Source organism: Podarcis raffonei, chromosome 7, assembly GCF_027172205.1.
Source record: "Podarcis raffonei isolate rPodRaf1 chromosome 7, rPodRaf1.pri, whole genome shotgun sequence".
NCBI lineage: Eukaryota > Metazoa > Chordata > Lepidosauria > Squamata > Lacertidae > Podarcis > Podarcis raffonei.
In genome coordinates, this window is record NC_070608.1 from 85097791 (window position 1) to 85109261 (window position 11471).

The following is an 11471-nucleotide window of genomic DNA, read 5'->3' on the forward strand; positions in this document are numbered from 1 at the left end:
CACCTCAAAACCGCACTTACCTGACCTGGGGGTTCTGGACTGTGGGCTCTACTGGTTTAAGTGGGAGACCAGGAAACCAAATACTGACAAAACGGAGATAGTTCTCCAACCTGAGATTTAGGAGCCCTGCCTGTTCTCGATAGGACTGCCGTCTCTCTCAGGGAGCATCTACATAACTTGTGAGGACTCCTGGATCCAACATTGTCCCTAGGGATGAAAATGTATTTTGTGGCCTTCTTTTGGCTTCAGATGGTTCCCGTTAGGACCATTTCTGGACAGAGAGTGTTTGGCCACAGTACAGTGGTACCTCGGGTTAAGTACTTAATTCGTTCCAGAGGTCCATTCTTAACCTGAAACTGTTCTTAACCTGAGGTACCACTTTAGCTAATGGGGCCTCCCGCTGCCGCTGCGCCACCGCTGCGCGATTTCTGTTCTCATCCTGAAGCAAAGTTCTTAACCTGAGGTAATATTTCTGGGTTAGCGGAGTCTGTAACCTGAAGCGTATGTAACCCGAGGTACCACTGTATCTTGTGCTCTGGTCATTTCCCAGCTGCCTTACTTTAACGCACTGCCCGTGGGGCTGCCATTGCTGCGTTTTTAATCAATTCAGTCAGATACAACAACAGGACACCAATTCTAGAAGAATTACTCCATTGTCTGCCTGTTCACTTCCTGGACCAATTGAAGGTGCATGTTAAAGCCTCAGACAACACTCATCAAGGACCCCCTCTCCCTATTCTAGCCTGCCTGCGCCTTTCGTCTGGGGCTGAGGAGTGGCATCTTCTTCAGCTTCCACCATCTATGGAAATCCATTACGTGGCAACACATGAGAGAACCTGATGGGTAATGGCACTCTGGGTATAGACTGCTTTCTCCTCCAAGTGGTCTGACTGGCACCAACTCTGTCGCATTGGGATACTTCCTCATCCATACATTTTCAGAGTTTTAGTTTTGATTGCTTAACCCAGCTGGGCTGTTGATAGTTTTAGCGGTCTTAATTTGTTCTGCTTGTGAAATTCCATTTCTGAGGTTTGGTTATTTTGTTTGTGGCACTGTGCCCCGATACCGATACGGACAAAGGGTGGATTGCACATTTTGTAATAATGTAAGAAGTAGCTTAGGGATGCGGGTGGCGCTGTGGGTTAAACCACAGAGCCTAGGACTTGCCGATCAGAAGGTCGTGGTTTGAATCCCCGTGATGGGGTGAGCTCCCGTTGCTCAGTCCCTGCTCCTGCCAACCTAGCAGTTCAAAAGCACGTCAAAGTGCAAGTAGATAAATAGGTACTGCTCTGGCGGGAAGGTAAACGGCGTTTCTGTGTGCTGCTCTGATTCGCCAGAAGCAGCTTAGTCATGCTGGCCACATGACCCGGAAGCTGTACACCGGCTCCCTCAGCCAGTAAAGCGAGATGAGCGCCACAACCCCAGAGTCGGCCATGACTGGACCTAATGGTCAGGGGTCCCTTTACCTTTACTAAGAAATAGCTTTCAAATACAGTGGTACCTCAGGTTACATAAGCTTCAGGTTACAGACTCCGCTAATCCAGTAATAGTGCTTCAGGTTAAGAACTTTGCTTCAGGATGAGAACCGAAATTGTGCTTAGGGGGCACGGCAGCAGCAGGAGGCCCCATTAGCTAAAGTGGTGCTTCAGGTTAAGAGCAGCTTCAGGTTAAGTACGGACCTCCGGAACGAATTAAGTACCTGAGGTACCACTGTACATTTTTGTTTTTTAATACAAGCCTGTTTTGAATTGGTAGGGCATTTCTGCAGGAAGCTATGCTCATCATTGACTACAAACAATACATCCTAGGTTCCCATGCTGCTCACGCTGCAGCGGAAACAATCAAACTCTTAGGGAAACAGCTTCTTCTTAGGACCCAGTTGGATGGGTCCAGAAGACTCCCAATAACTCAGCAGGGCAAAAAGCAGCTCAGGGAAAGAGATTAAGCGAAATTACATGGAGAAAAATGATTCTCACATAAACTCTCAGTACTGCAGCCCTCATTTATCCAGTTTGGAGCCCCATGCAGCCTTTTAAAGTACGCATTGGCAGCTATGATAACGGCACTCTCATTTTGTCTACATTAGACTTCAGAATAATGCTGTTGGAGTGCTTGAGGGAGGTGGTGATCAGATCATGAACTGATTAGTGAAAAGCCCCCAATAGTTTATTCAAAACCCAATTCCAATTAACCAAAAGCTGAGCTAACAAGCAGAGTGCATTTTGCTGTTCCAATTTTGTGGATTGTCTTGATTTCGGAATGTATTCGAAAACAGCAACACACAAGGACTGAGTAGTTGCACCTAAAAGGTAAAGGGTAAAGGGACCCCTGACCACTAGGTCCAGTCGTGACCGACTCTGGGGTTGCGACGCTCATCTCGCTTTATTGGCCGAGGGAGCCGGCATACAGCTTCATGTGGCCAGCATGACTAAGCTGCTTCTGGCGAACCAGAGCAGCACACGGAAATGCCGTTTACCTTCCCGTTGGAGCGGTACCTATTTATCTACTTGCACTTTGACGTGCTTTTGAACTGCTAGGTTGGCAGGAGCTGGGACCGAGCAATGGGAGCTCACCCCGTCGCAGGGTTTCGAACCGCCGACCTTCTGATCGGCAAGCCCTAGGCTCTGTGGTTTAACCCACAGCGCCACCCGCGTCCTAAGAGACAATTAATGTTGTATTCAAGTTTCTAAAAAACTGAGTACTGGAAATGCCACAACAAACTGAGCTAGTGGATTTACTAAACACTTCCTATTTTTACTTCCTGCTACGTAGCCATGGGAGTTTTCCAGAGCATGACTCAATAAAGTTTCTAGGTAGGGCGTGGTCTTGCAAAGCTTCCCAAACTCCCCTTTGCAAGATGAGAAATGTCTACACGCTACACCAAAGTAGGTTTTACATGCTTTGCTCATAAGAGTTGGCCGCCTTCAGTGGAGACAGAAGTTTTGACCAGACCTGCTGTTTGGTTTTCTCTCCATACCTGTAGGAACAGGTTGGCTGCTTCCCACAAATGACTCCTAAAGACTCAGGAACATGCCAGTTAGGGCTCAACCACACTTAATATATAATAATAATAATTTATTATTTATACCCCGCCATCTGGCTGAGTTTCCCCAGCCACTCTGGGCGGCTCCCAATCAAGTGTTAAAAACATTACAGCATTAAATATTAAAAACTTCCCTGAACAGGGCTGCCTTCAGATGTCTTTTAAAGATAGGATAGCTGCTTATTTCCTTCACATCTGAAGGAAGGGTGTTCCACAGGATGGGTGCCACTACCGAGAAGGCCCTCTGTCTGGTTCCCTGTAACCTCACTTCTCGCAATGAGGGAACTGCCAGAAGGCCCTCGGCGCTGGATCTCAGTGTTTGGGCTGAACGATGGGGGTGGAGACGCTCCTTCAGGTATACAGGACCGAGGCCGTTTAGGGCTTTAAAGGTCAGCACCAACACTTTGAATTGTGCTCGGAAACATACTGGGAGCCAATGCAAATCTCTCAGGACCGGTGTGATGTGGTCCCGGCAGGCACTTCCAGTCACCAGTCTAGCTGCTGCATTCTGGATTAATTGCAGTTTCCGGGTCACCTTCAAAGGTAGCCCCACGTAGAGCGTGTTGCAGTAGTCCAAGCGCGAGATAACTAGAGCATGCACCACTCTGGCGAGACAGTCCGTGGGCAGGTAGGGTCTTAGCCTGCATACCGAATTAACCTGCACCTCCATGGACAGCTGTGAGTCCAGAATGACTCCCAGGCTGCGCACCTGGTCCTTCAGGGGCACAGTTACCCCATTCAGGACCAGGGAATCCCCCACACCCACCCGCCCCCTGTCCCCCAAAAACAGTACTTCTGTCTTGTCAGAATTCAACCTCAATCGTTGTCCTGCTGCTTTCTCACAGGGAAGGCCCCCACTGAACTGGAGAAAATGTCAACCGGGTTTCAATGGATCGCCATCCGCTCCACTTCAGCGGAAAATGACAGGTTTTTCCAGGGAGAGCTTTGGGACAAATGGTAAACTGCTGGGAACCATGCTTTCTAAGTGAGGGAGAAGTGGAATTGTGCACAAACTGTATTATAATAGGGCTGGTAGTACAGTAACAAGACCTTGTTAGCATCATTCGCATTAGATAGCAGCATACTTTGAAAACCGCAGTAGTTTAATGGACTTTGTAAGGGCCCTTTTATCCAGATACTTTACAAATTCAACCCAAAAGCTTCTATGACCACAAAGAGGTTCTTGAAATATATTATTTGGCAGTCGACAACTAGGTTTCTTAATGACAGGCCTGTGCAGGCTAATACTAGAGTTTGATACACTACAACGAAGTAGCGCTACACTAAATAAATAAACGAATATATGCCACCCACTGGGAACAAGTCGAGAGTGGATAGGAAACAAGGGCCGAAGGACATTACTGGGGTCCCTATTGAAATGAAGGGAAGAGAATAATGAGCTTCAGAGAAAGCAAGAAATATACAATGCAATACAATCGCCATGAATGCAACTGACCGGTGGAAAACACAACCTGAAAAGAGAAGCAACGCATGTACTTTTGCAAACCAAGAAAGTCTTCAGTAAGAAATTATTTTTAAAAAGAAATAAAGCAAGAAATAGATCCTAATACGGGACGAAATGGGTCACTGGAATGAGACGGCTCTGCTTATCTTTCCTTTTTATTATTTCAGACGGGGGAGTTTGACGGCGCCCGGGCTACTTACTGCTGCGGCCGCTGCTCCTGCTTGCCCTCCGGCCCCGAAGCGCCCCCATCCCGGGGGCCGGCAGAGGCGTCGCCCGGCGAGGCGCCCCTTGGCAAGGGAGACGGAGAGGCCGAATGCGTCCAGCTCATGGCTCGGGCTGCAAGGACTCCGCTGGCGGATACACGCGCGCCCAGAACAGCAGCTCCCTCGCCCAGCCGCAGGAAACGAAATCGAAAGTTTGCCGCAGGCGCTTTACTTTCGCTTTCCCCGCCAAGACACGCCCCGCCCTCGAACACACGCCCCCTCGCCTCACCTGCCGCGGGACACAGGTGATCTCCATGAAGGATGGAGTCACCCCCCCCGGGGCCCAAATGCGCGGGGCCGCCCCCGCTGAGCATGCTCGGTTGCAGGGCCAGCCCGGATCCCACTTACTTGCGAGTAAGCGCCATGCAAACATGCGCTGGATTGTGGAGAAAGCTAGAGAGTTCCAGAAAGACATCTACAGTGGTACCTCTGGTTACATACGCTTCAGGTTACAGACTCCGCTAACCCAGAAATAGTGCTTTAGGTTAAGAACTTTGCTTCAGGATGAAAACAGAAATCGTGCTCCGGCGGCGCGGCAGCAGCAGGAGGCCCCATTAGCTAAAGTGGTGCTTCAGGTTAAGAACAGTTTCAGGTTAAGTACAGACCTGCGGAATGAATTAAGTACTTAACCCGAGGTACCACTGTACTTCTGCTTCATTGACTATGCAAAAGCCTTTGACTGTGTCGACCACAGCAAACTATGGCAAGTTCTTAAAGAAATGGGAGTGCCTGATCACCTCATCTGTCTCCTGAGAAATCTCTACGTGGGACAAGAAGCTACAGTTAGAACTGGATATGGAGCTGATTGGGAAAGAAGCACAACAAGGCTGTATATTGTCTCCCTGCTTATTTAACTTACATGCAGAATTCATCATGCGAAAGGCTGGGCTGGATGAATCCCAAGCCGGAATTAAGATTGCCGGAAGAAATATCAACAACCTCAGATATGCAGATGACACAACCTTGATGGCAGAAAGTGAGGAGGAATTAAAGAACCTTTTCATGAGGGTGAAAGAGGAGAGCGCAAAATATGGTCTGAAGCTCAACATCAAAAAAATGAAGATCATGGCCACTGGGCAAATAGAAGGGAAAGAAATGGAGGCATTGAGAGATTTTACTTTCTTGGGCTCCGTGATCACTGCAGATGGTGACAGCAGTCACGAAATTAAAAGACGCCTGCATCTTGGGAGAAAAGCAATGACAAACCTAGACAGCATCTTAAAAAGCCGAGACATCACCTTGCCGACAAAGGTCCGTAAAGTTAAAGCTATGGTTTTCCCAGTAGTGATGTATGGAAGTGAGAGCTGGACCATCAAGAAGGCTGATCGCCGAAGAATTGATGCTTTTGAATTATGGAGGAGACTCTTGAGAGTCCCATGGACTGCAAGAAGATCAAACCTCTCCATTCTTAAGGAAATCAGCCCTGAGCGCTCACTGGAAGGACAGATCCTGAAGCTGAGGCTCCAATACTTTGGCAACCTCATGAAAAGAGAAGACTCCCTGGAAAAGACCCTGGGAAAGATGGAGGGCACAAGGAGAAGGGGACGACAGAGGACGAGATGGTTGAACAGTGTTCTCGAAGCTACCAGCATGAGTTTGACCAAACTGTGGGAGGCAGTGGAAGACAGGAGTGCCTGGCGTGCTCTGGTCCAGGGGGTCAAGAAGAGTCAGACACGACTAAACGACTAAACAACAACAAGCGCCATGCAATGCAACAGGATTCACTGTTGGGCAGGCGTCGCTGGGCTGGTGATGTAAGGCCTGCGTGCTGCCTCCACACAGAGGAAGCTCAGGGACCAAGGAGGGCTCCCCACCACATCCACCCAAAGAGGAGGCAAGCAAGGCCCAGCCCCTTGGCAGGTGCCACTTTCCTCAGCTCTGCCTCTCCAAATTCTCTCCCGGCACTGTGCGGCACAAGAGGGGCAGGACGAGCCCCATATGCACCCCACTGTGCTCATTGAGACACACTGCCTATTGACTGGGACCAGCGTTCTTGTGAGTTGCAAGTGGCAGCTCAGGGAACAATCCTATTGGCACGGTCCTCTGGTGCGGGTTCTGCGAGTCCCTCGCAGAGCTGTCAACCTTCCCTTTCTTTGTGGGAAATTCCCTTATTTCAGCGCCACTTCCCGCTGCTATCACGGATTGTTAGATATCCCGTAGACTCTCCCCGGGACAGGTGAGGCTGCTGATCCCTTATTTTCAAATCTGAAAGTTGACAGCTATGGTCCCTTGCGCCCTAGAATGTGGGTTGACGACTGTAGCCCCAATGTGGGAGAATTAAGGGGGGGACTAGATGCTGCGGGGCACTTCTGAGCAAACCTGCCTAGTAGGCATGACAGGGAAAGGACATTCACTTTGCCAGAGCCAAGCCGTGCAGGGCAGTATGTATGGGAAGGTTACCTGGAAATGGTTACCTGGTAAGGCCTTTGCCAGTTCCAAGGTTTCCAGCCTTTCCTTTTGCTTTCCTGGGCCTAAAAAGGTAAAGGTAAAGGAACCCCTGACCATTAGGTCCAGTCTCGGACTCTGGGCTTGCAGCGCTCATGTCGCTTTATTGGCCGAGGAAGCCAGCGTACAGCTTCCGGGTCATGTGGCCAGCATGACTAAGCCGCTTCTGGCGAACCAGAGCAGCGCATGGAAATGCTGTTTACCTTCCCACCTATTTATCTACTTGCACTTTGACGTGCTTTCGAACTGCTAGGTTGGCAGGAGCAGGGACCGAGCAATGGGAGCTCACCTCGTCGCGGGGATTCGAACTGCCGACCTTCTGATCGGCAAGTCCTAGGCTCTGTGGTTTAACCCACAGCGTTAAACCACTGGGCCTGCTTTGTGCCTTTAACAACAGCCTGACGCAGAGCAGGCAAGTCTTTTCCCTCCGCTTATCTCCCAGCCAGGAGAAGTTCACCCACATAATTTCTGCTGCAAATACAGTTTGGCCCCACTGAAGTCAATAGGAATGTCCCAGAACACACTCTGAAAACGGCTTGCAATTTTCTAGACTGCTGTATGCAAACACATTTCTCTGGAATAATTCAGGTGACGTCTTTTTCCCCCTGTGCTTTTAATAGCCACACCACAGAAAGAATTTATGGTGGGGACTTTTCTGGCATGGAAATAGAAGTCATGGTGGTCTGCTGCTCTTTCTGGCATACAGAACCCCATAATTGTTGGGGGGGGCTCCCACCCCACACAGAAGAGCGATGTGTGTGGCAATCCTGCTTAAGAAAGGAGACCTTAAGGGCAAAACTAGATGGTACACAGCATTTGTTTCAGTATGCAGTTTGCACCAATTCCATATAAAGTTGGAGAAGTAACTTAAAGCACAGATTGGGCAGGCAGGAAGGGGGAACTGAGCGCTTTGTATACCCCCCCTCCTGGTTTTCCCTATCCATTTTTCTTCTGCTGTGGGTTACTTTCAGAACTGGAGCCTCAAAAGATGACAGCCAGAGAGAAGCAGCAGGAGTGTAGAAATTCAACAGGGGTAGAATTCAGCTCTCCTTCCTCTCCTGCTGATCTTTGAATCACCCCCTTTATAAGAAATCCATGGGCAAATTCTGGCACACGAATCTGCTACTGTTGGGTCTAGTCCCCTACCCTAAATATGTTGTACAAGTAGTGGTGCTGTAGTGGGTAACTATTGGACTTGAATCCTATTGAATATAGGATTTGAAATCTAGGTATTCCCTAGTGACCTTGGGCTACTCATCCTAGCCTCACAATGTTGTTCTGAGGGTTAAAAGGGGGCGAAGACACTATATGCCCATCCTAAACACCTGGGAGGACAGAGTAGGATTAAAATGTAACAAATAAATCCAGAAATAGGTGTGGTTGTTGGGCAATAGGGAAAACAGCTTCTTCAGTCAGGGAAATATACCGTAGTTCTTTTCAATTGACATTAGAGATGTTCTGGTTCAGACTATGAACCTGTCCATCTTGTAATGGCTAGGTTTATTCCTAAGCACCATTTTCACTAGATGTTCTCCTGCAAACCTGTAAAGTACGGTTTGTCCCAGCAGTTATTTCTGGAGTTCTTCTGTAGATCATCGTGCAGAACTCAGAATCACAGAACCGTAGAGTTGGAAGGGACTAGGAGGGGCCATCTAGTCTAAACCCCTGCAATGCAGGAGTCTTTTGCCCAATGTGGGGCTTGCACCCACAACCCTGGGCTTCAGAGTCTCGTGCTCAAGTGACTAAACTAATAACAGAAAATGGCCTCTGAAATATGTTCCCTTTTCAGGCGCAAACTCATATTAGCCCCTTGTTCTAAATAAAACTCTCAATGGCTATGAGCTGTGCAAACAACACATACAACCAAGTAGACATTTTATTATCATCATCATCATCATCATCATCATCATTATTTATACCCCGCCCATCTGGCTGGGTTTCCCCAACCACTCTTTTCTTCTCTACATTTCTTCTCTATATTTGGGCTAGTGATTTCTCTTGTTTGCTGCAGACATTTTACATGGATGTTGTCTACCATCCAGATCTAAAATCCAGATGGCTCTACAGTGGTACCTCATTTTGAGTCCGCCCTGTTTAGGGTCCATTTCGTCCAACGTCTGTGGCAAACCCGGAAGTACCAGAACAGGTTACTTCGGGCTTGCCAATCGTGCTTCGTGTATGCGCAGAGCGGCACTTTGTCGAGCGCCCCTTTCGTCGGGATCCGGGACGCAAAAGGAGGTACAACATTACACACAACGGCAGGCACTGTGGGGTGGGTGCAGAGCAAATGCAGCCAGAAGATCCCAGGGTGGTTCCCAACAATGTAAAATACAACAACAAAAAGCAGTATAAAACATATTACAATTGAGCTTGCCCAACATAATAATCTCCCCCTAAGTGGGTGGCACTGTGGGTTAAATCACAGAGCCTAGGACTTGCTGATGAGAAGGTCGGCAGTTTGAATCACCGTGATGGGGTGAGCTCCCGTTGCTCAGCCCCTGCTCCTGCCAAGCTAGCAGTTCAAAAGCACATCAGAGTGCAAGTAGATAAATAGGTACCACTCCGGCGGGAAGGTAAACGGCGTTTCCGTGTGCTGCTCTGGTTCGCCAGAAGCAGCTTAGTCATGCTGGCCACATGACCTGGAAGCTGTACGCCGGCTCCCTCGGCCAATAAAGCGAGATGAGCACCGCAACCCCAGAGTCAGTCACGACTAGACCTAATAGTGAGGGGTTCCTTTACCTTTACCTTTAAGACAATTTGGGGGCATCAGGGGGAGAAGTCCTGTTGCACTAGCTGAAGTCTTGGTGTGGGACCGGTCAGTTGAATCCAGCCCTAAGGTTTAGTGTCTCTGCACCAACCTTACAACCCAGGTGAGAACTCTTGAAACTGCTCTGAGAAATGAAATAAAGTCCATAGCATCAAAGAAGAAGAAAAAGAGTTTGGATTTGATATCCTGCTTTATCACTACCTGAAGGAGTCTCAAAGTGGCTAACATTCTCCTTTCCCTTCCTCCCCCACAACAAACACTCTGTGAGGTGAGTGGGGCTGAGAGACTTCAGAGAAGTGTGACTGGCCCAAGGTCACCCAGCAGCTGCATGTGGAGGAGCAGGGAATCAAACCCGGTTCCCCAGATTACGAGTCTACCGCTCTTAACCACTACACCACACTGGCTCGAATCTTTCTGAATTGAGCTGAGGGAAATTTTTGGACTCTGCATTGCATACTGAGGGAGGCATGCGCCTAAGCCTTTATCATAAACACAACAAACTCACGGGTTCTTTTGTTGTGTTGGCATTTGTGTGGCAAGTCAAAACTCACCCCATTTTGTGGCCTTTCTTCACGTTGGGATCTTTCTTTGTTTTTGTGCGCAAAGGCACCAACCGAGGCTGAGGCCTTTTACTCGACATCTGTTGCACTTATACAAGCAGTCCACAGGTTGCTGCCAGATTTGGCAACATACAAAGCACATCACTGAGCTTCTCTGGCTCACCTGTCCCAACTGCCGCCTTCCCAGAGCCCAACATTCTGTTTGGAAGTTTCTGTCAATGAGTGGCTCCCAGCATTATCCAATAATTGCTCTTCAGGTAAAACTGTAAGATGCTTTCCACAATCTTGGGAGGTATTGTGCGAACTTCTTGCGATATTCCATTCATACCAGTGGCATGACATAACTTCTGTGGTGGTGAGGGGGAAGGGTAAATTCAGCTGACCATTCAGTGATTATTTAATTAGTTTGAAAGCATTTGTTAATTTAAGTGCGCTTACTGGATTTTTGTCCATTGCATACCATTAGAAAGACAAGGTTTGCTTTGGATCAGAAGTAAATAGGTGTTTATGGTAAACTCAGCAGACTGGGAGGTGTCTAGCAAGATGGCAAGGTTGTCTTACAACTCAGAAGGGTCCCCTAGCCTTCATGGCAGGCCTTTTCGAGCTGGGTCATTACAGGGGCTGGGGGAAGAAACACCAGGAAAATCCAGAACACAGATTTGATACCATGTGAACGCCTCCTGAAAAACGGAGTGAGCATTTATCAGTCCCATGCTAAGCACCTAGCGCAGAATGACTTAATTCATTTCTTGCATCTCTTTTGTAGGGTTGCCAGCAGCTAACCCAGAGCACTAAAATCCCCAAGATAACTACGTATTTCATTACAAGTAGGTAGCTGAGTTGCTCTGCCGCACTTGAAACAAAATTTTAAAAATTCCTTCCAGTAGCACCTTATTGTTATTGGTATGAGCTTTTGTGTGCATGCACA

At 48.4% G+C, this 11471-nt stretch overlaps 1 protein-coding gene across 3 annotated transcripts in view; it reads right to left on the minus strand.

Moving 5' to 3' along the window:
• Window positions 1-10900, minus strand: part of EPSTI1 (epithelial stromal interaction 1) — a 37291-nt gene extending 26391 nt beyond the window's left edge. The window contains exon 1 of one of the 3 annotated variants that reach the window (XM_053397267.1): window positions 10707-10900. In XM_053397267.1, coding sequence (XP_053253242.1) covers window positions 10707-10885 — 179 coding nt within the window. In that variant the 5' untranslated portion in view covers window positions 10886-10900. Of the gene's footprint in view, window positions 1-4708; window positions 4904-10534 lie in introns of those variants that run through there. The other 2 variants (XM_053397269.1, XM_053397268.1) reach the window with 2 other exon arrangements.
• Window positions 10901-11471: the final 571 nt, after the last annotated feature.